At 42.9% G+C, this 27,542-nt stretch overlaps 1 protein-coding gene across 1 annotated transcript; it reads left to right on the forward strand.

Moving 5' to 3' along the window:
- Positions 1-323: 323 nt before the first annotated feature.
- On the forward strand, positions 324-27,317 carry LOC141117166 (serpin A12-like). The gene is made up of 6 exons (XM_073609845.1): positions 324-361; positions 1,676-1,776; positions 18,200-18,642; positions 20,181-20,406; positions 25,562-25,661; positions 26,648-27,317. Exons 3-6 carry the CDS (start codon positions 18,237-18,239, stop codon positions 26,678-26,680), a joined length of 765 nt encoding a protein of 254 aa, XP_073465946.1. The 5' UTR covers positions 324-361; positions 1,676-1,776; positions 18,200-18,236; the 3' UTR covers positions 26,681-27,317.
- The last annotated feature ends 225 nt before the right edge of the window (positions 27,318-27,542 follow it).

Genomic DNA, 27,542 nt, shown 5'->3' on the forward strand with positions numbered 1-27,542 from the left:
TATTCTTTTCCTGTCAGCGATCCTAATGTGATGGATGATCTGTAATTGTATATATATATATATACACACACACACAATATTGTCACCTTTTTCACACACCTGTCCACTGACACGTTCTCACACCTGTTCATTTCCATGTTCTCTCCTCCCATTGAACATACAATTTTAGTTCTTTTTTGTTTACTTCTTAGGAGGAGAACATATTTTATTGTCCTTGTTTAATTTTCTGGGGAAAATTCTATCTCTGCCAAAAGGCAGCATTACCAAATATTTCCCACAGTGCTTTGCTCCTCAGAACATGATCCATATATAAGGCTGGGCATTCACCATACAGGCTACGCAGCGCAGAGGAATCCCACAGGTGGGCTGGATATTTCTATATTTCTGTATTTCTATTTATTTTTCAATTTAAGCGATCGTTGTTACAAAACAACAAAACCAACACAAGGGATATTCATTTAATGAGTCCGGATCCAATGACAGATTAACAAATTGGAATTGCTTGGCTCTCTGGTATTTAGTATTCTTTAATCAAATATTTTCTTGTTTTATAGGAATGTATTGTTAAATTAGAAAAAAAAAATTTGTTTTTAAATATTTATATTTAAATATTTACTTAAAGCAATATTAACCCCCCCAAAAATTATCATCCAGAGTGGGGGTGGGGTGCTCTAATACAGCAATAGTGTCCCATCATTGGTATCAGTGGGAGGAATAATGTCCCATCATTGGTGTCAGTGGTAAGAATAGTGCCCCATCATTGGTATCAGTGAGAGGAATAGTGCCCCATCATTGGTGTCAGTGGGAGGAATAGTGTCCCATCATTGGTATCAGTGGGAGGAATAGTGTCCCATCATTGGTGTAAGTGGGAGGAATAGTGCCCCATCATTGGTATCAGTGGGAGGAATAGTGCCCCATCATTGGTGTCAGTGGGAGGAATAGTGTCCCATCATTGGTATCAGTGGGAGGAATAGTGCCTCATCATTGGTATCAGTGGGAGGAATAGTGCCCCATCATTGGTATCAGTGGGAGGAATAGTGCCCCATCATTGGTGTCAGTGGGAGGAATATTGCCCCATTATTGGTGTCAGTGGGAGGAATAGTGTCCCATCATTGGTATCAGTGGGAGGAATAGTGCCCCATCATTGGTGTCAGTGGGAGGAATATTGCCCTAAGGGCCGGATAACAGCAAGCAAAGAGCTACAGCTGGCCCAGAGCATAATTAAAATCCAGTATATACAAATTACGCATTCCTTTTATAAATAATTTTTGTTATGCTTTTGAAAATAAGCAAACATGTTGAAATGGAAAGGAAGCATTAAGACGATTTCAGATAAATGGTTTTTGCCATGTATCATTTTCTTAGTTATATTTTGTATCCATATCTTTCTTCTGAGAAGCCGTATTGTCAATCATACAGAGTAAGTAAAACTTTAACAAGCAGGAAGCAAATATTATGTGAGGCTCAACCAAATGTCATCTCAGCTTCACCTTTATTGTTTTCCAGTTAAGTAATAAAGTTTATAGACCTGATTCCAGCATGTGAACTCTGTAAATAGAAGGATGAGCTGAACTGCCCTGGGTTCACCTTGGCATTGTTTGGCAATCTTTAAGGCGGAGTTCCCACTTAGATGATCCCCGCAGAGGGTCTGGTGTGTCCCGGTTCTTTGTTTCAGGTGCGAATCGAGTCCAAATTTTTTTTGCCTGAATTCGGACCTGAAACAGACCAGAAGACACACAGGACCCCTTTCCAGTGCGGACTGCGGCTGCCCCGGAGGTGAGTGAAGCGGCTCCATTGAGAGTCTCCTGTTATGGGAATTGGATGTGGGGAAACGGTACCAAGGTGAGGTCCGGAGCTGCGGGCATTACACCGAGACAACCACCTGAGCAAAATCACGTACAGGTTTTGTGGGAAATGGTTAAGCTACAAACAAGTACAATTTGCAATTAGCAATGTGATTTAAGGTAGATAGTAGGGCACAAAACATATTTCTTAGTTTATTTTCGATATAAAGTATATACAGTGCCTTGAAAAAGTATTCACACCCCTTGAAATTTTCCACATTTTGTCATGTTACAACCAAAAACGTAAATGTATTTTATTGGGATTTTATGTGATAAACCAACACAAAGTGGCACATAATTGTGAAGTGGAAGGAAAATGATAAATGGTTTTCATTTTTTTTACAAATTAATATGTGAAAAGTGTGGGGGGGCATTTGTATGGCGCCCCCCGGAGTCAATACTTTGTAGAACCGCCTTTCACTGCAATTACAGCTGCAAGTCTTTTTGGGGATGTCTCTACCAGCTTTGCACATCTAGAGAGAGACAGCAATTTTCAAGTCTTGCCACAGATTCTCATTGGGATTTAGGTCTGGACTGTGACTGGGCCATTCTAACACATGAATATGCTTTGATCTAAACCATTCCATTGTACCTCTGGCTGTATGTTTCGGGTCGTTGTCCTGCTGGAAGGTGAACCTCCGCCCCAGTCTCAAGTCTTTTGCAGACTCTAACAGGTTTTCTTCTAAGATTGTCCTGTATTTGTCTCCATCCATCTTCCCATCAACTCTGACCAGCTTCCCTGTCCCTGCTGAAGAAAAGCATCCCCACACCATGATGCTGCCACCACCATGTTTCACAGTGGGGATGGTGTGTTCAGGGTGATGTGCAGTGGTAGTTTTCTGCCACACATAGCGTTTAACTTTTAGGCCAAAAGTTGAATTTTGGTCTCCTCTGACCAGATCACCTTCTTCCACATGTTTGCTGTGTCCTCCACATGGCTTCTCACAAACTACAAACAGGACTTCTTATGACTTTCTTTCACCAATGTCTTTCTTCTTGTCACTCTTCCATAAAGGGCAGATTTGTGGAGAACACGACTAATAGTTGTCCTGTGGACAGATTCTCCCACCTGAGCTGTGGATCTCTGCAGATCCTCCAGAGTTACCATGGACCTCTTGGCTCTTCTCTGATGAATGTTCTCCTTGCCCGGCCGGTCAGTTTAGGTGGAGGGCCATGTCTTGGTAGGTTTGCAGTTGTGCCATACTCTTTCCATTTTCCGATGATGGATTGAACAGAGCTCCGTGAGATGTTCAAAGCTTGGGAGATTTTTTTATAACCTAACCCTGCTTTATACTTCTCCACAACTTTATCCCTGACCTGTCTGGTGTGTTCCTTGGCGTTTATGATGCTGTTTGGTCACTACTAAGGCTCTCTAACAAACCTTGGAGGGCTTCACAGAACAGCTGTATTTATACTGAGATTAAATTACACACAGGTGGACTCTATTTACTATTTAGGTGACTTCTGAAGGCAATTGGTTCCACTGGATTTTAGTTAGAGGTATCGGAGTAAAGGGGGCTAAATACAAATGCCCCCCCCACTTTTCACATATTTATTTGTATCATTTATCATTTTCCTTCCACTTCACAATTATGAGCCACTTTGTGTTGGTCCATCACATAAATTCCCAATAAAACACATTTATAAGTTTTTAGTTACAAGGGGTATGAATACTTTTTCACTGTAGTTCAGGGACAGGACTCAGGAGGGTAAGACATTAGAATGGGCAGGCACACACATGAAACTGACTCTAATGCCCTGTGCACACGGTCGGATTTCCCGACGGAAAAAGTGCGATTGGATTGTGTTGTCGGACATTCCGAACGTGTGTGGGCTCCATCTGACTTTTTCCATCGGAATTTCCGACACACAAAGTTGGAGAGCAGGATATAAAATTTTCCGACAACAAAATCCGATCGTTTAACCACTTGCCGACCGCCGCACGACTATATACGTCGACAGAGCGGCACGGGCAGGCAAAAGGACGTATATGTACGTCCTTGCCTGCCCGCGGGTGGGGGGTCCGATCGGACCCCCCCCCGGTGCCTGCGGCGGTCGGCAAATCTCCCCCGGCGATCGGAGGTGAGGGGGAGGCCATCCATTCGTGGCCCCCCCCTCGCGATCGCTCTCAGCCAATGGGATCATTTCCCTGCCTCTGTATTGTACACAGAGGCAGAGGAAATGATGTCATCTCTCCTCGGCTCGGTATTTTCCGTTCCGGGCCGAGGAGAGAAGACTGCAATGTAAGTGCACCAACACTACACACACAGTAGAACATGCCAGGCACACTAAACACCCCGATCCCCCCCCCGATCGCCCCCCGATCCCCCCCCAATCACCCCCCCCCCCCTGTCACAAACTGACACCAGCAGTTTTTTTTTTTTTTTTTTTTTTTTTCTGATTACTGTATTGGTGTCAGTTTGTGACAGTTACAGTGTCAGGGCAGTGAGTGTTAGGCCCCCTTTAGGTCTAGGATACCCCCCTAACCCCCCCTAATAAAGTTTTAACCCCTTGATCACCCCCTGTCACCAGTGTCGCTAAGCGATCATTTTTCTGATCGCTGTATTAGTGTCGCTGGTGATGCTAGTTAGGGACGTAAATATTTAGGTTCGCCGTCAGAGTTTTATAGCGACAGGGACCCCCATATACTATCTAATAAATGTTTTAACCCCTTGATTGCCCCCTAGTTAACCCTTTCACCACTGATCACTGTATAACCGTTACGGGTGACGCTGGTTAGTTTGTTTATTTTTTATAGTGTCAGGGAACCCGCCGTTTATTACCGAATAAAGATTTAGCCCCCTGATCGCCCGGCGGTGATATGCGTCGCCCCAGGCAGGGTCAGATTAGCGCCAGTACCGCTAACACCCACGCACGCAGCATACGCCTCCCTTAGTGGTATAGTATCTGATCGCATCAATATCTGATCCGATCAGATCTATACTGGCGTCCCCAGCAGTTTAGGGTTCCCAAAAACACAGTGTTAGCGGGATCAGCCCAGATACCTGCTAGCACCTGCGTTTTGCCCCTCCGCCCAGCTCGGCCCAGCCCACCCAAGTGCAGTATCGATCGATCACTGTCACTTACAAAACACTAAACGCATAACTGCAGCGTTCGCTGAGTCAGGCCTGATCCCTGCGATCGCTAACAGTTTTTTTGGTAGCATTTTGGTGAAATGGCAAGCACCAGCCCCAGGCAGCGTCAGGTTAGTGCCAGTACCGCTAACACCCACGCACCGTACACCTCCCTTAGTGGTATAGTATCTGAACGCATCAATATCTGATCCGATCAGATCTATACTAGCGTCCCCAGCAGTTTAGGGTTCCCACAAACGCAGTGTTAGCGGGATCAGCCCAGATACCTGCTAGCAACTGCGTTTTACCCCTCCGCCCGGCCCAGCCCAGCCCACCCAAGTGCAGTATCGATCGATCACTGTCACTTACAAAACACTAAATGCATAACTGCAGCGTTCGCAGAGTCAGGCCTGATCCCTGCGATCGCTAACAGTTTTTTTTGTAGTGTTTTGGTGAACTGGCAAGCACCAGCCCCAGGCAGCGTCAGGTTAGTGCCAGTAGCGCTAACACCCACGCACGCACTGTACACCTCCCTTAGTGGTATAGTATCTGAACTGATCAATATCTGATCCGATCAGATCTATACTGGCGTCCCCAGCAGTTTAGGGTTCCCAAAAACGCAGTGTTAGCGGGATCAGCCCAGATACCTGCTAGCACCTGCGTTTTGCCCCTCCGCCCGGCCCAGCCCAGCCCAGCCCACCCAAGTGCAGTATCGATCGATCACTGTCACTTACAAAACACTAAATGCATAACTGCAGCGTTCGCAGAGTCAGGCCTGATCCCTGCGATCGTTAACAGTTTTTTTGGTAGCGTTTTGGTGAACTGGCAAGCGCCAGCGGCCTAGTACACCCCGGTCGTAGTCAAACCAGCACTGCAGTAACACTTGGTGACGTGGCGAGTCCCATAAGTGCAGTTCAAGCTGGTGAGGTGGCAAGCACAAGTAGTGTCCCGCTGCCACCAAAAAGACAAACACAGGCCCGTCGTGCCCATAGTGCCCTTCCTGCTGCATTCGCCAATCCTAATTGGGAACCTACCGCTTCTGCAGCGCCCGTACTTCCCCCATTCACATCCCCAACCAAATGCAGTCGGCTGCATGAGAGGCATTTTTATGTCCTCCCGAGTACCCCTACCCAGCGAACCCCCCCAAAAAAGATGTTGTGTCTGCAGCAAGCGCGGATATAGGCGTTACACCCGCTATTATTGTCCCTCCTGTCCTGACAATCCTGGTCTTTGCATTGGTGAATGTTTTGAACGCTACCATTCACTAGCTGAGTATTAGCGTAGGGTACAGCATTGCACAGACTAGGACACACTTTCACAGGGTCTCCCAAGATGCCATCGCATTTTGAGAGACCCGAACCTGGAACCGGTTACAGTTATAAAAGTTACAGTTACAAAAAAAGTGAAAAAAAAAAAAAAAAAAACACAAACAAAAATATAAAATAAAAAATAATAGTTGTCGTTTTATTGTTCTCTCTCTATTCTCTCTCTCTCTATTCTCTCTATTGTTCTGCTCTTTTTTACTGTATTCTATTCTGCAATGTTTTATTGTTATTATGTTTTATCATGTTTGCTTTTCAGGTCTGCAATTTTTTATACTTTACCGTTTACTGTGCTTTATTGTTAACCATATTTTTGTCTGAGTACAGCATTCACGACTTTGAGTGGTTAAACCAGAATGATGCTTGCAGGTTTAGGTATCATCTTGGTATCATTCTTTTCAGCCAGCGGTCGGCTTTCATGTAGAAGCAATCCTAGCGGCTAATTAGCCTCTAGACTGCTTTTACAAGCAGTGGGAGAGAATGCCCCCCCCCCCCACCGTCTTCCGTGTTTTTCTCTGGCTCTCCTGTCTCAACAGGGAACCTGAGAATGCAGCCGGTGATTCAGCCAGCTGACCATAGACCTGATCAGAGACCAGAGTGGCTCCAAACATCTCTATGGCCTAAGAAACCGGAAGCTACGAGCATTTTATGACTTAGATTTCGCCGGATGTAAATAGCGCCATTGGGAAATTGGGGAAGCATTTTATCACACCGATCTTGGTGTGGTCAGATGCTTTGAGGGCAGAGGAGAAATCTAGGGTCTAATAGACCCCAATTTTTTCAAAAAAGAGTACCTGTCACTACCTATTGCTATCATAGGGGATATTTACATTCCCTGAGATAACAATAAAAATGATTAAAAAAAAAAAAAAATGAAAGGAACAGTTTTAAAATAAGATAAAAAAGCAAAAAAATAATAAAGAAAAAAAAAAAAAAAAAAAAAAAGCACCCCTGTCCCCCCTGCTCTTGCGCTAAGGCGAACGCAAGCGTCGGTCTGGCGTCAAATGTAAACAGCAATTGCACCATGCATGTGAGGTATCACCGCGACGGTCAGATCGAGGGCAGTAATTTTAGCAGTAGACCTCCTCTGTAAATCTAAAGTGGTAACCTGTAAAGGCTTTTAAAGGCTTTTAAAAATGTATTTATTTTGTTGTCACTGCACGTTTGTGCACAGTTGTAAAGCATGTCATGTTTGGTATCCATGTACTCGGCCTAAGATCATCTTTTTTATTTCATCAAACATTTGGGCAATATAGTGTGTTTTAGTGCATTAAAATGTAAAAAAGTGTGTTTTTTCCCCAAAAAATGCGTTTGAAAAATCGCTGCGCAAATACTGTGTGAAAAAAAAAAATTAAACACCCACCATTTTAATCTGTAGGGCATTTGCTTTAAAAAAATATATAATGTGTGGGGGTTCAAAGTAATTTTCTTGCAAAAAAAAATAATTTTTTCATGTAATCAAAAAGTGTCAGAAAGGGCTTTGTCTTCAAGTGGTTAGAAGAGTGGGTGATGTGTGACATAAGCTTCTAAATGTTGTGCATAAAATGCCAGGACAGTTCAAACCCCCCCAAATGACCCCATTTTGGAAAGTAGACACCCCAAGCTATTTGCTGAGAGGCATGTCGAGTCCATGGAATATTTTATATTGTGACACAAGTTGCGGGAAAGAGACAAATTATTATTATTTTTTTTTTTTTTTTTGCACAAAGTTGTCACTAAATGATATATTGCTCAAACATGCCATGGGAATATGTGAAATTACACCCCAAAATACATTCTGTTGCTTCTCCTGAGTACGGGGATACCACATGTGTGAGACTTTTTGGGAGCCTAGCCACGTATGGGACCCCGAAAACCAAGCACCGCCTTCAGGCTTTCTAAGGCCGTAAATTTTTGATTTCACTCTTCACTGCCTATTACAGTCTCGGAGGCCATGGAATGCCCAGGTGGCACAAACCCCCCCCCAAATGACCCCATTTTGGAAAGTAGACACCCCAAGCTATTTGCTGAGAGGTATAGTGAGTATTTTGCAGACCTCACTTTTTGTCACAAAGTTTTGAAAATTAAAAAAAGAAAAAAAAAATTTTTTTTTTTGTCTTTCTTCATTTTCAAAAACAAATGAGAGCTGCAAAATACTCACCATGCCTCTCAGCAAATAGCTTGGGGTGTCTACTTTCCAAAATGGGGTCATTTGGGGGGGTTTTGTGCCACCTGGGCATTCCATGGCCTCCGAAACTGTGATAGGCAGTGAAGAGTGAAATCAAAAATGTACACCCTTAGAAATCCTGAAGGCGGTGATTGGTTTTCGGGGTCCCGTACGCGGCTAGGCTCCCAAAAAGTCCCACACATGTGGTATCCCCATACTCAGGAGAAGCAGCTAAATGTATTTTGGGGTGCAATTCCACATATGCCCATGACCTGTGTGAGCAATATATCATTTAGTGACAACTTTGTGCAAAAAAAAAAAAAAAAAAAAAATAAATTGTCACTTTCCCGCAACTTGTGTCAAAATATAAAATATTCCATGGACTCAACATGCCTCTCAGCAAATAGCTTGGGGTGTCTACTTTCCAAAATGGGGTCATTTGGGGGGGGTTTGTGCCATCTGGGCATTTTATGGCCTTCAAAACTGTGATAGGTAGTGAGGAGTAAAATCAAAAATGTACGCCCTTAGAAATCCTGAAGGCAGTGATTGGTTTTCGGGGCCCCGTATGCGGCTAGGCTCCCAAAAAGTCCCACACATGTGGTATCCCCATACTCAGGAGAAGCAGCTAAATGTATTTTGGGGTGCAATTCCACATATGCCCATGGCCTGTGTGAGCAATATATCATTTAGTGACAACTTTTTGTAATTTTGTTTTTTTTTTTTTTTTTTTTTCATTATTCAATCACTTGGGACAAAAAAAATGAATATTCAATGGGCTCAACATGCCTCTCAGCAATTTCCTTGGGGTGTCTACTTTCCAAAATGGGGTCATTTGTGGGGGTTTTGTACTGCCCTGTCATTTTAGCACCTCAAGAAATGACATAGGCAGTCATAAATTAAAGACTGTGTAAATTCCAGAAAATGTACCCTAGTTTGTAGGCGCTATAACTTTTGCGCAAACCAATAAATATACACTTATTGACATTTTTTTTACCAAAGACATGTGGCCAAATACATTTTGGCCTAAATGTATGACTAAAATTGAGTTTATTGGATTTTTTTTAGAACAAAAAGTAGAAAATATCATTTTTTTTCAAAATTTTCGGTCTTTTTCCGTGTATAGCGCAAAAAATAAAAACGGCAGAGGTGATCAAATACCATCAAAAGAAAGCTCTATTTGTGGGAAGAAAAGGACGCAAATTTCGTTTGGTTACAGCATTGCATGACCGCGCAATTAGCAGTTAAAGCGACGCAGTGCCAAATTGTAAAAAGTGCTCTGGTCAGGAAGGGGGTAAATCCTTCCGGGGCTGAAGTGGTTAAATTCCGATCCTGTGTACACAAATCCGACGCACAAAGTGCCACGCATGCTCAGAATAAATAAAGAGATGAAAGCTATTGGCCACTGCCCCGTTTATAATCCCGACGTACGTGTTTTACGTCACCGCGTTCAGAACGATCGGATTTTCCGACAACCCTGTGTGACCGCGTGTATGCAAGACAAGTTTGGCCCAAAATCCGTCGGAAAAAATCTAACAGAGAATGTCTGATCAATGTCCTATCGTGTGTACAGGGCATCACAGTGACACTGACAGCGGTGTGCAGCAGCACAGATCACCGACACGTCCCCCTCCTGAGTCACAGTGACAGTCTCTCTCCATGCCAGGTGGTCCCTTCAGTCCACTCCAGTGGCGGCTGGTGCTCAAAATTTTTGGGGGGGCGCAAACAAACTGAAAAATTCTTGAAAAAAAAAATTGACTTCTGACAAACAAAATATAGTGTAGCGCAACCAAAAAGCAATAAATCAAGTCCACGTATTATAAAAATTCCACCGTTGTGCAACTTTCAGTGATAGTTCTTAAAGTGGTTGTAAACACAAAAAAACGCAACAATAAATAAAAAAATTAAAAAACCTACAAGACAAAGGCATAATGAGCTAGTATGCATAGCATACTAGCTCATTATGAAATACTCACCTTTAGATCGAAGCCCCCGCAGTGGTCCTCGTACACTGCTCCGGCCGGCGACACCGCTCCCGGAGTTATTTCCGGGTATCGCGGGGCTCTGGCGTCACGTCGGTAACGGCACGTCAGCTGAAGCAACGGCACGAACGAAGCCGTTGCGTCAGTGCGCATGTGCCGATGACGTCGGTACATGCTGATACAGGGGATATCTCCTAAACCATGCAGGTTTAGGAGATATCCATGGTAGTTACAGGTAAGCCTTATTATAGGCTTGCCTGTAGTAAAAAGTGGATTGTAGGGGTTTACAACCATTTTAATATCCAGTGACTTCAGTGACCACCACCTCTGGCTGGAATGCCTGCTTACCGCCAAAAGTTGACCCTACTACAGAGTCTCACACGCCTGGTATTATATCTATATATATATATAGGATACCTCGGGAAAACAAATCCTCCTCTAAAACCGTGTACACACGACCGGACTTTTCGACCGGACTGGTCCGACGGAACAAATACGTCGGACAATCCGACCGTGTGTGTGCTTCATTGGACCTTCAGCGGACTTTTTCTGTCGAAATCAGACGGACTTTAGATTTAGAACATGTTTCCAATCTTTCCGATAGATTCGAGTCCGGTCGAAAAACCCGCTCGTCTGTATGCTAGTCCGACGAACAAAAAAGGACGCTAGGGCAGCTATTGGCTACTGGCTATGAACTTCCTTATTCTGGTCCCTTCGTACGTCATCACGTTCAAACCAAGGGGCTTTGTGTGGGCAAGTCCGGTCGAAAGTCCATCGGAAAGACTGTCGGACCTTTGATGCTGAAAAGTCCGCTCGTATGTACGCGGCATTAGTGCCCCCGGTCATCTCAGACCTCCTCCCAGGATCTCAGTCAGTCATGTGTGGCCATATAATGACCAAGGCACTCAATAGTGCTCTCTGCTAATAACATTTATTTAAAACTTAACTCAGGGATAAAAATACTCACAAAAATGCGTAAAATATGCATATCATCAACTTTGATGTAAACGGTGAAAAACGTCCTGAATGGAGGCACCTCACACCTGTGCGCGTTGCGCTCTCCGATGAGCTTCTTCATCAGGTGGCTCTGTAGTGGGGACTACATTTGGAGAACCTGGGAGGAGGTCTGTGTTGTCCAGGAACACCAGGAGGAGGATTACCCTGAGAGATATAACACCAGGCGTGTGTGACTCTGTAGTGGGGTCAACTTTTCGCGGTGAGCAGGCATTCCAGCTAGAGGTGGTAGTCACTGAAGTCACTGGATATTAGGAACTGTCACTGAAAGTTGCACAACGGTGGAATTTTTATAATATGTGGACTTAATTTATTGCTTTTTGGTTGCACTACACTATATTTTGTTTGCAAGTATTTTATTGAGAGTCACATGTGGATACACTCTGGGAGGTGTTGGCAGCAATCACGTTAAGCCTATTAGTAGGCTAATACACCAAATATTTATTTTATTTTATTGGTTCACATTATTTTTGTATTGCACTGATTATATCTTTTTCACATAGCCACACGTGGATTGACATTTGACTGGTCCCTGCTACACTGGACACATTTTCGATGCATCTATGGCCGGCTTTAGAGCAGGGGTCCCCATTGGAAGATTATCCCTCACCTCTTGTTCTGGTGACTACTGTAATATTGTGATTTCCCTTTACTTTCTGTGGGCCAAACTGAAAGGACAAATCTTCCCAGCAGGAATGCAAAAAATTTCAACAAGGGTTATAATCTATTCCTACACCATTCAAATTCATAGGAAGTTTTCCTTTTTACACGTACGTCACATTTTGCTGGACATACTCTTTCAGGTTGCAACAGTGTGTTACATTATGGTAAAAATATACCGTATTTATCGGTGTATAACACGCACCCCAATTTTAGGAGGGAAGTTTAAGGAAAAAAAAATTACATTTTAAATAAAGAACTTTGAAGCAAAATTAGGGTCACCGCTCATCAATGCACCCTGCTCAGTGCCCATCTGCAGCCTCGCCAGTGTTGGATTATCCCTGCTGTCTCCGAGGAAAGAGGAGGAGCGAGCACCACTGAATTACACAAACCCACGGTCTCCTGTGTACCCAACGCTCCGTCACTCACAGCCACTCCTCCTGGCCCTGCTCATATGATCGACAGAACAGTGGCCCAATGCAGGGCCAGGAGGCGTGGCTGTGAGTGACGAAGCGCCGGGTACACAGGAGACCGTGGGTTTGTGTAATTCAGCGGCGCTCGCTCCTCTTTCCTCAGAGACAGCAGGGGATCGGCGTATAACACGCACCTGCGATTTTGACCTGATTTTAAGGGGAAAAAAGTGCGTGTTATACGCCGATAAATATGGTAATATGCCAACTCAAAGAATAGTTGTAGCTCCCTAAATTTGTTTTGCATTATGACCCCTTTCACAGAGGGCGGTTTTCAGGTGTTTTAGCGCTGGAAATGGCCTCTGCTAAGCACCTGAAAACCGCCTCCCATTCATTCCAGTGTGACTTTTCACACTGGGGGCGGTGCGCTTGCGGAACATTCTGGAAAAGTCCTACAAGCAGCATCTTTGGGGCCCCTGCTCTTTGTAATGAATGGGCAGCGCTTCCGAAGTGCCTGAAAAGTGCTTTGGAAGCGCCACAACACGGGAGTTTTTTAACCCCTTCCTTGGGGTTAAAAGCGCCCCACTAGCGACAGAAAAGCGCTGCTTAAAAAGCAGTAAAACGCCACTTTCCTCAAACGCGGCCCTATTATGAAAGGGGTGTTTCTTCGTATACAAAAAAATGATACATAATGGATAAGTGGAGAGTGCAAAATCTGGTGCAGCTGTACATGGGAGCCAATCAGCTTCTAACTTCAGCTTGTTCAGTTAAAGAGGTTGTAAACCCTCGCCGTTTTAAAAATTAAAACATTTTTTAATGCAGCAGTGCCCCCGAGCCCCTCTTTTACTTACCTGAGCCCCCAAAATTTGCGCGACGGGAACGAGCGCACCAGCTCCGACCGGTGTCTCGTGTCCTGGTTAGATAGATGGATAGCAGCGCAGCCATTGGCTCCCGCTGCTGTCAATCAAATCCAATGATGCAGGCGCCGGGGGGCGGGGCCGAGTCTGGCATTCGTGTCTGTGGACGCTGAATGCTGGACTCGGGAGCTCGCCCCCCCAAGGTAACCCCCCCTTGGGAGAGCGCTTCTTCTAGGGGGTTATCTGATGCGGGGAGGAGCCGCGAGAGCCGCCGGGGGGACCCCAGAAGAGGAGGTTCGGGGCCACTCTGTGCAAAACGAGCCGCACAGTGGAGGTAAGTATGATATGTTTGTTATTTAAAAAAAAAACAAAAAACAATCCTTTACAATCACTTTAAGCTTTGACAAAAAAAAAAAAAGACCTGGAAGCCGATTGGTTTCTATGCAGAGCTGCACCAGATTTGGCACTTTCCAGTTTTAGTAAATAAACCTCAATGAATAATAACACTTTATTTTATCTCTTTAATTAGATAACATCTCATAACTGTGATATTTTTCTTTTTTCTTCTTTTTTTTTTTTTTTATCCTTCAAATTATCATGGCGTGGCAGGCCAGTAAGGCCACCAATCTTGGAGGTTTCTGTGGATAAACATTTTATTATAATAATGATTGATAACCCTGACATATCCTGCTTGGATTTGGATTAAGAATGTGCTTTTTATTTGCCTACAAGGTATTGTCTCGGGTCGGATCAAATACAGATCCTGCCCATAACAAACTCAGACGGTAGAATTTCTGGGCCTCCAGCCAATAACTACAAGAGCTTAATATGTGTTCTATTACAAGACATTAGTTACTGTAGATGGTAATCATTCCAGGCCATCTAGAAAGAAGGATATTTACTTTATAAATAATTATAATCAGGTGTAACCAGTAAACATTTGGGATCATCCCATTGCAGTAACACAGAAGCTAACACTCTACAATCTCTCGAATTTTGTGTCGCGCCCAACCTCTCGTTTTTATAATGCTGATAGCATGGCGATATGATGCCAGGAGATCCTGGTGGGTCAGATCAAAGTAAAAGGCATCTCCTTCACTCTAGAAGTCCAGGTGCTGGCAATGCTGTAGCAGTTAGACACCAAAGAAATCCTGGACAGCCGCACTCCAAATATATTTCCCTTTATTCAATCAAGTGTCATCCAAAATACAGGTCACAGCAGAGTGGAACAAAGCTTACGCGTTTCGCACTACGTAGAGTGCTTAGTCATAGAAAATGCAATAGCAAGCTATGACTAAGCACTCTGCGTAGTGCGAAACGCGTAAGCTTTGTTCCACTCTGCTGTGACCTGTATTTTGGATGACGTTTTATTGAATAAAGGGAAATATTTTTGGAGTGCGGCTGTCCAGGATTTCTTTGATGTCTAACTTCTATTCCTTTATATCGGTTTTTAAAATGCACAAATGCAGCAATTTAGAATTTGGAAGAAAGGTTTAGCACCGGGAAACACTTTTTGAAAGATAAAAAGTGCATTTTAAATACAATTATATAGATCAGACCAAAATGAGGGACAAATTAGGAGGAAAGAGAGACAGGGGTACATTGCTCCAAATCAGGGACAGTCCCTCGAAATCCGGGACAGTTGGGAGCTATGAGAATGGGGGACACCTATTGGTAAACGTATGTAGGCATAGGACACGCCCCCCCTGCCACTCCCCTTAAAGGGGAAATAATAATTTTTAAAAAAGGGTTAATTAAATCCACAAGTGCTTTTACCACCACTACTGTTCCTTTATATTGACTTTTGAAATTTACAAATGCAGAAATTTAGGTGAAAGGTTTAGCACTGGAAAACACTTTTTGAAAGATAAAAAGTGCATTTTATATACAACTATAGAGATCAGACCAAAATGAGGGACAAATGAGGAGGAATGAGGGACAGAGGGACAATGCTCCAAATCAGGGACAGTCCCTCGAAATCCGGGACAGTTGGGAGCTATGCATGTGCATCTTACTGCTTAGGCTAGGCTGATTTCTCACCCTTCCCCCATTCAGCCATTCTCTTCTATATACCATTTATGAGAAACTGGTGCGATATCAACCAGTTAGGCCCCTTTCACACTACAATGGGTCCCACCGGCCAGGCGGATGACAGGTTCGCATCTTCTCCGCTGTTCTCTATGGGAAAACAGACAGCGCCTGTCCATTTCCACCCGACTGTCATCCGATCTGCCAGAGGGATGGGTTTATGAAAAACTGACAGGCGGTCCGACAAGTCCATTGGTGTGAAAGGGGCCGTAGACTCACCTCCTGGCGAAAGGTGTTTGGGACCTGGATGGGTCCAAGTGGACAAAGTAAGGGGGTATATTCAACCATGCTTCACCTCCTACTGAAGATTACAGATTTAAATAGCTAGTCAGGATGAAAAATAACAAAAGTCCATCAACCAGAAAAAATACAATAAAAATACAATCCCATATACACAATCCTTTACCCTCAGTTGATCCAGAGGAAGGCGAAAAAAATCCCAAAAAAGCATGATCCAATTTGCTATTTTTGGGGGCAAAAAATTCCTTCCTGATCCCCCGATCGAGGCAATCGGATTTTCCCTGGATCAACTTTACCTATAAATGTCAGTACCCAGTTATATTATGTACATTTAGGAAAGAATCCAGGACTATCTTTAAAACAATCTACTGAGCTGACCAGAACCACCTCTGGAGGGAGTCTATTCCACATTTTCACAGCTCTTGCTGTGAAGAAACCTTTCCGTATTTGGAGATGAAATCTCTTTTCCTCCAGATGTAAAGAGCGCCCCCTTGTCCTTAAAGTGAATAACTCAACACCAAGTTCACTATATGGACCCCTTATATATTTATACATGGAGATCATCTCCCCCCATATAGATTTATACATGGAGATCATATCCCCCCCTTATATATTTATACATGGTGATCTTATCCCCCCTTATGTATTTATACGTGGTGATCATATCCCCCTTAATCTCCTCTTCTCAAGAGAGAATACATTCAGTTCCTTCTTATGTATTTATATATGGTGATTAGGGATGGGTCGAAACACCCCCCCGGTTCGGTTCGCACCAGAACTTGCGAACAGGCAAAAAAATTCGGACAAACATACGAACACCATTAAAGTCTATGGGACACAAACATGAAAAACCAAAAGTGCTCATTTTAAAGGCTTATATGCAAGTTATTGTCATAAAAAGTGTTTGAGGACCTGGGTCCTGCCCCAGGGGACATGGATCAATGCAAAAAAAAAGTTTTAAAAACAGCCGTTTTTTCTGGAGCAGTGATTTTAATAATGCTTAAAGTGAAAAAAAAAAGTGAAATATTCCTTTAAATTTTGTACCTGAAGGGTGTCTATAGTATGCCTGTAAAGTGGCGCATGTTTCCCGTGTTTAGAACAGTCCGAGAGCAAAATGACATTTCTAAAGGAAAAAAAGTCATTTAAAACTGATCGCGGCTGTAATGTATTGTCGTATCCCTTCAATATAGAAAAAACTCATTGAAAAAAACGGCATGGGTCCCCCCCCCAATCCATTACCAGGCCCTTTGGGTGTGGTATGAATATTAAGGGGAACTCTGCGCCAAATAAAAAAAAAATGACGTAGGGGTCCCCCCCAAAATCCATACCAGACCCTTATCCGAGCACGCAACCTGGCAGGCCACAGGAAAAGATAATATCCCCCCTTATGTATTTAGACATGGTGATCATATCCCCCCTGAATCTCCTCTTCTCAGGAGAGAATAAATTCAGTTCCTCTAATCTCTCCTCATAGCTGAGCTCCCCCATGCCTCTTATCAGTTTGGTTGCTCTTCTCTGCACTTTCTCCAGTACCCCGATATCCTTTTTGAGAATTGGAGCCCAAACCTGAACTGCATATTACAGATGAGGTCTTACTAATGATTTGTACAGATGGGCAAAATGATATCTCTCTCTCTCTGGAGTCCATCCCTCTCTTAATACAAGAAAGGACTTTGCTTGCTTTGGAAACAGCAGCTTGGCATTGCATGTTATTATTGAGCTTATGATCTACCAGAACCCCCAGATCCTTCTCCACCATTGATTCCCCCAGATCCTTCTCCATCATTGACTCTCCCAGATCCTTCTCCACCATAGATCCCCCCTGTTTTACTCCCCTTAGTATGTATGATGTATATTCTTAGCCCCCGAGTGCAGAACTTTACATTTATTAATATTAAACCTCATCTGCCACCTAGTTGCCCATTCAGACAGTGCATTGAGGTTGGCTTGTAAATTGGAGACATCCTGTAAGGATGTTATTCCACTGCATAGCTTGGTGTCATCTGCAAAGACAGAAATGGTACTTTTAATCCCAGACCCTATATCATTTATAAAGATATTAAAAAGTAAGGGTCCCAGCACTGAACCTTGGGGTACACCACCGATAACCTTAGACCATTCAGAGTAAGAACCACTACTCTCTGAATTTGTTTTTTTAGCCAGTTTTATATCAGTTATCCAGATTAAATGACCAATCGTCTAGCTTTGACCTGATCTGGGATGCCTTTAACGCCACTGTGAGGGGGATTTATTTGAGATATTAAAGCACTTAGGTCTAAGTGAAATCTATAAAGAAAGCACTTAGGTCTAAAAAACTCTATATATAGATCCCCGTGGATTATTTAGTATATGTAAAAACACATGTGTTCGCTGCCCTATGATTCGGAAGTCCCATTGCTACTTTGCACATTCCCTTCCGGCAATCGTCTTTTGTTAATTGATAAAAATAAATGATCAACACTTCTATTTCTGAAAGCTTTCTTGGTCTACGGCATTTTTCATACCTGCCTTAACCTTTTGCATGGTACTGTATATATAATTTATAGTGTTTTGTTTGTTTTTCAGGAAGGTTCAGTGCAACCAAAATCCAGGAGGAAGAAAGATGAAAGGCTTGCTCTTTCTGTGTGTGAGCGCAGCCCTCGTCCATGTGGCCATCTTATACGATGGTTACCTTAAACTGAAAGTTAACAATCATTACCCACCTCTGAATCCCCAAGACTATATATATATGATTGTAGCTTTCCATACAGGAGTCCTGGAGGGCCTGTATGAGGCTCTTGAAGATCCTGACAGCAGCGTGCGACCCGCCCAAGACGTAACCATATTCATCGACAAAAAATGGCATCCTCAAAACCCCAATCTTCCAACGGTGTCCAAAGATTTCTCCTCCCCCGAGGCGGCCATGAGCAGTGTGAACGCCTTTGTAAAAGAGAAAACCAGTGGAAAAATTGACAATTTAGTGGGGAATCTTAATGAGTACACAGTGACAGCTATTGTCAACACCAACAGTAAGTCTGGAGGGCAGTGCCAGTTTGATATGTTCTAGGTGTAAGCCATTCGTATTTTTATGATTGTTTTTGAATGTCAGCTCCACGCAAAGCTGGTATTCCAAATTCAACTAGGAGTTAGTAAATGGAATGCCATCCAACGGTGAGATTTCCTTACTCTGCCTTGTCCCGCAAGGCCATAATGGTCTCCAAACTTTCTAAGCAAAAGGGACAGTTTACTGTCTCTCAGACTTTAGAGGGGCCGCACTGTGGCCATTGGTAGAAAATGCCTTGGGCTTGGTGGTCAGTGGGAATAAAAATATAATACATATGACCTGTGGTCAATAGGAGGAGAATAGTGCTCCATCATTAATATTAGTGGGAGGAAAAGTGCCTCATCATAGGTGTCAGGGGGGAGGAATAGTGCCTCATTATTGGTGTCAGTAAAAAGAATAGTGCCCCATTATTGGTATTAGTGGGAGGAATAGTGCCCCATCATTGGTGTCAGTGGAAGGAATACTGTCCCATCATTGGTAAAAGTGGGAGGAATAATGTTCCATCATTGGTATTGGTGGGAGCATCAATGCCCAAATGTTGGTGTCAGTGGAAGGAATGGAGACCCATCTTTAGTGTTAGTAGGAGAAGTTCCCTATCATTGGTGTCAGTGGCAAGAATAATGTTCCCTCATTGGTATCAGTGGGAGCAATAGTGCCCCTATCATTGGTATTAGTGGGAGCAATAGTGCCCCTATCAATGGTGTCAGTGGCAGGAATAATGTTCCATAATTGGGATCAGTAGGAGGAATAGGAGCCCATTATTGGTGTCAGTGGAAAGAATGCTGTCCCATTATTGGTGTCAGTTGGAGAAATAGTGCCCCATCATTTGTGCCAGTGGGAGGAATGGTGCCCCATCATTGGTGCCAGTGGGAGGAATGGTGCCCCAAGGGCCGGATAAAGACAAGTAAAGGGCCATATTTTGGCCCACAGGCCACAGTTTGGAGACCACTGGTCTAACCCTTGAACCTTATGAAGTGAGAGTGGTGGAGTGCTAGACTCCAAGATTATTGGAGATTTTCAATAAATCAAAAGGTTGTCAACATATGGCAGCTCTCTAATGCCCTGTAGGAACTCAAAGGATCTTGGGAAAATCACCAAGTCTTGGACGGTTACATAGGATATAATTATATTTTGTTACAATATAAAAGTATGAAGGGAGGAAAAGAAAAATGGAGTAATGATAGAAAAGGGGGGGGGAGAAAGGAGGAAGGAAGGAAGGAAGGAAGGAAGGAAGGAAGGAAGGAAGGAAGGAAGGAAGGAAGGAAGGAAGGAAGGAAGGAAGGAAGGAAGGAAGGAAGGAAGGAAGGAAGGAAGGAAGGAAGGAAGGAAGGAAGGAAGGAAGGAAGGAAGAGAAGAAGGAAGTCATGGAGGAAGGAAGGAAGAGAAGGAGGAAGTCAGGGAGGAAGGAAGGAAGAATATAGTACTAGTATATAAGACAGTTTATAATATTTGCAGTACTTTATTCATTAATATGTGTTCATTTAATTATTCTCCTCCCTACAGACGCCTTGAAAGTGCCATCTGCAGGTGGAAGTGGCTGGACAAAACAATTGGATGGACAGTACAAGATGGTGGAGAATAAAGCCCTGGGGGTCACTGTCATAGAAATACCATACAGTCGCTATTTATCCATTCTTCTTGCTATACCTTCTCCAGGAAAAGAAGAAGAAGTGGGCAAGAGCCTCACCTCACCAACCATCGAGGCTCTGAGGAAGTCTATGACTCTCCAGTAAGCCATATATTTAAATTATATTTAAGCCATCAAAATGACATCCCTCTACAAGCAGACAGACAAGTCTGATAATCTGATGACTGAAGTTATATTGAGAGTAAATCTGCCGATTTTCTAAAAAAGATTCTGGTGCCTCTTTCAAATTGGTGTATCTTTGCTTGCCAAGCTTAATCCTGGTTTGCAAGATAGGCATGTCGAATATTGTCCAAACTAAGCAAAATAGCTTGAAATCAACCTGGTTATTTCAGATACACACCACTCCAAGGCATGCAGGGAATAAACAGACTGAACATTTTGCTGGGGGAAAATATGGAAATGTAAAGGTGACCACTGCTTTGACCCTATGTATAAACACAGTAAGGCCATAAGTTCACCCAAAGCCCTGCACCCACTCTCACAGCTGTTTATCTGATTCTCTTCCTACTTTTCTCCTGGCATCTTCTAGCTGGTCACATGACTATGCGGTCTTCTTCTCATAGAGGTGTTGAGCAGCCCCACATACTGCAGAGGGTGGTGCTGACATTATGACATGTTCATGACAGTGGGGTTCACAGGAATTGGTTGGAAAAAAAAAAGCTGGAGATCTACTTTATCACTCACCTCCGGCACATATGGTGCTCATCTTTCTTCCACTGCCCTGTTGTATTTTATTCCGAGTTGATAACGGGTAGTCTTGTGTTAAGTTCTCAAGAGGACCTCAATAAAATAATGGAGTGGACAACTACAGTCAGGTCCATAAATATTGGGACATCGACACAATTCTAATCTTTTTGGCTCTATACACCACCACAATGGATTTGAAATGAAACAAACAAGATGTGCTTTAACTGCAGACTTTAAGCTTTAATTTGAGGGTATTTACATCCAAATCAGGTGAACGGTGTGAATTACAACAGTTTGTATATGTGCCTCCCACTTTTTAAGGGACCAAAAGTAATGGGACAGATTAACAATCATCCATGAAACATTCACTTTTTAATACTTGGTTGCAAATCCTTTGCAGTCAATTACAGCCTGAAGTCGGGAACGCATAGACATCACCAGACGCTGGGTTTCATCTCTGGTCATGCTCTGCCAGGCCTCTACTGCAACTGTCTTCAGTTCCTGCTTGTTCTTGGGGCATTTTCCCTTCAGTTTTGTCTTCAGTAAGTGAAATGCATGCTCAATCGGATTCAGGTCAGGTGATTGACTTGGCCATTGCATAACAATCCACTTCTTTTCCTTAAAAAACTCTTTGGTTGCTTTCGCAGTATGCTTCGGGTCATTGTCCATCTGCACTGTGAAGCGCCGTCCAATGAGTTCTGAAGCATTTTGCTGATTATGAGCAGATAATATTGCCCGAAACACTTCAGAATTCATCCTGCTGCTTTTGTCAGCAGTCACATCATCAATAAATACAAGAGAACCAGTTCCATTGGCAGTCATACATGCCCACGCCATGACACTACCACCACCATGCTTCACTGATGAGGTGGTATGCTTTGGGTCATGAGCAGTTCCTTTCCTTCTCCATACTCTTCTCTTCCCATCACTCTGGTACAAGTTGATCTTGGTCTCATCTGTCCATAGGATGTTGTTCCAGAACTGTGAAGGCTTTTTTAGATGTTGTTTGGCAAACTCTAATCTGGTCTTCCTGTTTTTGAGGCTCACCAATGGTTTACATCTTGTAGTGAACCCTCTGTATTCACTCTGGTGAAGTCTTCTCTTGATTGTTGACTTTGACACACATACACCGACCTCCTGGAGAATGTTCTTGATCTGGCCAACTGCTGTGAAGGGTGTTTTCTTCACCAGGGAAAGAATTCTTTGGTCATCCACCACAGTTGTTTTCCGTGGTCTTCCGGGTCTTTTGGTGTTGCTGAGTTCACTGGTGCATTCTTTTTTTTTAAGGATGTTCCAAACAGTTGATTTGGCCACACCTAATGTTTTTGCTGTCTCTCTGATGGGTTTGTTTTGTTTTTTCAGCCTAATGATGGCTTGCTTCACTGATAGTGACAGCTCTTTGGATCTCATATTGAGAGTTGACAGCAACAGATTCCAAATGCAAATAACACACTTGAAATGAACTCTGGACCTTTTATCTGCTCCTTGTAAATGGGATAATGAGGGAATAACACACACCTGGCCATAAAAGGACTGCGCAGCCAATTGTCCCATTACTTTAAATTTACGTTAAAGCACATCTTGTTCGTTTCATTTCAAATCCATTGTGGTGGTGTATAGAGCCAAAAAGATTACAATTGTGTCAATGTCCCAATATTTATGGACTTGACTGTAGATGGCAAATTAAGTTTAACCTTGAAAAATGTAAAGTAATGTACTTGGGGGTTAAAAATATAAATGCAAGTTACTTACTAAGTGGGGATGCTCTGGGGGAATCCAGGACAGAGAAAGATCTGGGGGTCCTAGTAGATGATAGGCTCAGCAATAGCATGCAATGTCAACATGCAGCAAGCAAAGCCAACAGAATATTGGCATGCATTAAAAAAGGGATTTACTCCAGAGATAAAATGATAATTTTCCCACTCTACAAGACTCTGGTCTGGGCACATCTGGTGTATTCCATCCAGTTCTGGTCACCAGTCCTCAGAAAGGATGTGCTGGAACTGGGGATAGTTCAGAGAAGAGCAACAAAATTAATATGGAGGCTGGAGGACCTCAGATACGAGGAACGAATACAAGCGCTAAATTCATTTTCCCTGGAGAAGAGACGCCTGAGAGGAGATACCATAGCGATATACAAATATCTCAATGGTGATCCCAGCGTAGGGAGGAGACTATTCATTCTCAATGAGAGGACACGGGGTCACACAATGAGATTGGAGGAGAAGCAGTTTAACCTTAAGCTGCGTAGGGGGTTTTTCACTGTGAGGACAATAAGGATGTGGAACTCTCCTCCACAATCATTGGTATCTACAGGAAGTATGAATAGTTTCAAAAGACTCTTGGACGTACATCTTAGTGAACACAGTATACAGGGATATGGGAAATGATTATCTACACAAACACACACCCATACAGGTTGAACTGGACGGACTATTGTCTTTATTTAACCTTACCAACTATGTAGCTATGTAAGTCCAAGTCACTCTGGTTGAAATTAACACAGGACCTGGGACTATCCCTTCATCCTCCCATGACAGCCTGGCGATTGGCTGCTCAGGAATCCAGACTTTCATTGTTAAAGGAAAGGCCACATACTGAAAGTTTTGGGTAATTTTCTTCATAGAGCAGTAGAAGATCAAAGAAAAGGTGAGTATATGCCGGGGTGATTGATTAGAAGATATTCATAAAAGCAAACTGGTGGCTTTAGAATTAGTTACGTTCATAATGTTGTTTTGTCAAATTCCTTATGTTAGAATGATTCGTTTTTGGAATTTGTTTTTTATAGTCCGATCTGTTTCATATACCTTATTTTCAAATCAAATTCAAAAACGAATTTGAAAATGAATTTGAAATTGAAATGGAAACATATTGCAATAAATACAGTAAGGTATAAAAGTAAATCTATTCTTTTCTATTCTAAACTATTCTTTTCTATTCCATTATTTTATTCTCTTTTCTATTGTATTCTGTTTTGTTCTATTCTATAAATCAATCTAAGTGGAAATCATAATCGTGTTTCACTTTTATACTTTACTGTATTTATTGCCATGTGATCAAACTTGTAAACAGCGCTTGCATGTGACTGAATCAGCATAAAAATAAAATTTAAGAATCCAAAAAGAAATGAAAGTCCAAAGAGTTCCAGTAAAAAATACTCAGTCCCAACCAAATGCAGTGATATTCAAGATAGGAAATCCTATTGACATGTGAAATAGTCCCGTGCTGTATCTGCAGCAGTAAAAATCACTCGGTGTCACCAAGCCACCACATGTGAAATAAAGGTCCTTACTCACCTTTCTCCCTCCACTCCCTACTGGACAGCCCCCCCATCAATTCGGGACCCAATCATGTAAGTGAATAACCCCTATTCATATAATCCCCTTATTCACTCCGCCTCACTGCCCACCCCCGTCATACTGGCCCTCCTCCCAGTTTCACTTTTGCTCCAGGCCATATAGTTTACTATTGTGATTTGGAAAGTTGCATACATCCTAATCTTCGAATAACAAAAATTTTGAAACGATTTGCACATGGCTAGTGGCCTCTTTTGCTCAAGCACCCCTGAAAGTGGTGACACTGAATACTAGGGAATGGCACAGATACCAAACAGATCTCACACAATGAACAATGTCAACGGGCAATCAATAGCGTTGCAGAATCAGCAGGCAGAAGTTTAATCGGTGCCAGGGCCTGTTGTCAGAATCAGAAGAGCAGAAGTCCAAGAGAGGTCAGGGTAAGAAATCCAAGAGATTAGGTCAAATGGATCAGTACGAGGGGAGCAGGATTACAGGTCAGGTTACAGGTCATGGGGTTATGAATTATACAGCTGGAGACCACCTTAAGAAACGAGCATTTAAAAGAGCTTGGGTGTGAATACAGATGCGTGCCCAAAAGTGGCCTTCTGTGCAGGACAATGGGCCAGCACATGTGCATGGTCTTGTGTTTAGCCAGATGATGGAGTTGAGGCTTAGCTTTGTCTCAGGAGCTCAATTGGCTTCAGAAATACTCTGGACTATCCCCCGATCCTATCCTTTAGTCAACGGTCTGGGCCCAATGGGACCCTTCTGAAAAATGTGGGTGACACCATACTAAACCCTGTCAGCATTCCTCTAACCAGCCACAAGCTTTTTCTGGTTGCTTCTGTGGATGGGCCAGCTATCTAGGCTTCAAACCTGAAGGGTTCTTGAACAGCTGGCACAAAGGGCCAATGAAAAATATATGCACAGGGATACAAAATGCCTTCCTTAATCCAACCTAAACAGAAATACCACCATAAGGCTGGAAAATTGATACACAAAGAGTAATACAGCTCAGAGTTTCTTTTATTGCTAATCGCACGACCCATTTAATCATATGGCCCCTTGATGAAGAGCGCAATCCAACAATTACACCTCCGATTCACCTTCTTAGCAAAGGTCACCATGACAAAATGCCTAGATTTGTGGTTGGGTTGTATGTACTGTATTTGAATATTTTTTTTTCAAATGTAATAAAACATTACTATTACAAATTTATAATCTCATCGATAAAAATGTCTTATTCACAGGCAAGTACGGAAGGAGGTTCCCAGAGCCACAATTTATGCTGCGTCCTTCGTGGCTGTGGACGTAGTTCCTTTGGATGATGAGGAACTTATCAGAACTAAGGTAACATTTTTCATTTTATTGTTAAGATTGTTGCATATTTGAGATAGGCAAGCAACGGAAAGTCTGCTCCTATTACAATTTTGCTTTGTAAATCTACCCAAAGAGGACAGGAAGTGATTATAGGTCCCTAAGGTAACAGGAAGTGAGGAGAAATCTATCGAGAACAGGTGGTGCAAGTAAATATCTACAGGAAGTTAGAGGAACATCTACTCAGTGAGGGCAGGTAGTGAGGGCAAATCTATCCATGGGGGAAGGGAGGAGGAAGTAAGGGAAAAATGTACATGGTGAAAACAGGAAAAAGAGGGCATCTCTAAACGAGGGGACAGGAAGTGAGGGTAAATCTCTACTGGGGGCAGGAAGTGGGAGTAAATCCACCCAGTGAGGACAGATAGTGAGGGGAAATCTCACTAGCGAGGAGAGGAAGTGAGGAGAATTCTCCACATGGTGTAAGGGACAGGAAGTGAGGGAGAATTGTATCCAGTGAAAAACAGGAAGTGAGCGGACATCTCTGAATGGGGACAGGAAGTGAAAATAAATCTACTCAGTGAGGACAGAATGTGAGGGTAAATCTCCACCGGGGAGAAGCAGGAAGTGAAGGTAATTCCATTGTGAGGGTAAATCTACTGGGCAAAAATAGGATTTACTGTAAGCGTAAATCTCATTAAGGAGTAAAGGTTGTTAGGGGAAATCTACCCAGTGCAAACAGGAAGTGAGGGGAAATCTACCCAGTGCAAACAGGAAGTGAGGGGAAATCTACCCAGTGCAAACAGGAAGTGAGGGGCAAAATCTCCCCAGCATGGACTCAGCAATAAAAAATTGACAAAGGGTCTTCCCCGCTCTAACAGAGATAGTAATTGGATGCTTCTGAATGTTTCAGCTACAGGGCAGATGTGAATTTTAGAGTAGCTTTGGTTTTATTATTTGTATTGTTATAAATCATTAGCCTGTAATACTGTCTTATTACATGCTTTATTTTGCATCTACAGTACGGCTATAAAGTGGCAGCACAGTTCCCATAGATGGAGGATATACCACTCAGAGGTCAGGACTACTCCATATGCCAGGAGCTTATTAAAATCCTCTACACAGCACCGTGCAATATTCACCTTAATTAAAGATTTATCTCACATGACTCTGTTGTCCTCATTGTCTTTTATGTGACTAAAACCACATCATAACAAAAAAAAAAGATCAATAAATGATGTATTCCATGCAGTTACTATGAGATTCCTTTTCTGTATTCTGCAAAAAACCTGGTTGATCCCGCTGCTCTCTATCTCCCCCTTCTGTCCATGCCCCCATGTCAGCTAGGAATTTTGCACCTGTGGTGGCAACTCTGCACATGCTCAGTTTTCAGTGAGTTTCTATGCTGAGCATTTCCTCCCTATCCCTGAGCAGCCCATGTGATTATAGAGTCACACATGTGGGCGTATACACAGTAGTAAACAACAGCCCACTCCCTATCTCCTCCTCCTCCATGCCCACTAACCAGCTAAACACAATGGGGGGGCGCGGTATATTACATGTAGATTGATGGAGGCTTCACCTCCCTGTTATTTTAAGACACAAGCTGGAAGGGTGTGACACAGCCTATGACTGGCAAAAATCTGCCCACACCATGTTATTTTCAAAAAATAATAAAGATTTAATTTCAAAGATATATTTGTATGCCAATTAAAAGAATGTATTGATATTAATTATGAATTGTTTATTTTTACTCTGTATTCCAAAGGCTGTTTTTTTTTTTATATTAAACATGTGACCAGCAGCAGAGGATTGGAAGCAGTATTGGAGTATTAGGTATTGAAATTTCCTTTCAAATTTGGCTGTTAGTGAACATAACGAATATAAATTTCTCTGAAGGTACGAATTATCCGAAAT

Source organism: Aquarana catesbeiana, linkage group LG13 (assembly GCF_042186555.1).
Source record: "Aquarana catesbeiana isolate 2022-GZ linkage group LG13, ASM4218655v1, whole genome shotgun sequence".
Taxonomy (NCBI): Eukaryota; Metazoa; Chordata; class Amphibia; order Anura; family Ranidae; genus Aquarana; species Aquarana catesbeiana.

Bases quoted from the DNA above. Each gene is read 5' to 3' on its own strand.
- LOC141117166 (XM_073609845.1), top strand. From the start codon at position 18,237: ATGAAAGGCTTGCTCTTTCTGTGTGTGAGCGCAGCCCTCGTCCATGTG. The intron at 18,643-20,180 runs GTAAGTCTGGAG...TCCTCCCTACAG, and splicing joins AGCTATTGTCAACACCAACA to ACGCCTTGAAAGTGCCATCT. The intron at 25,662-26,647 runs GTAACATTTTTC...TTGCATCTACAG, and splicing joins AGGAACTTATCAGAACTAAG to TACGGCTATAAAGTGGCAGC.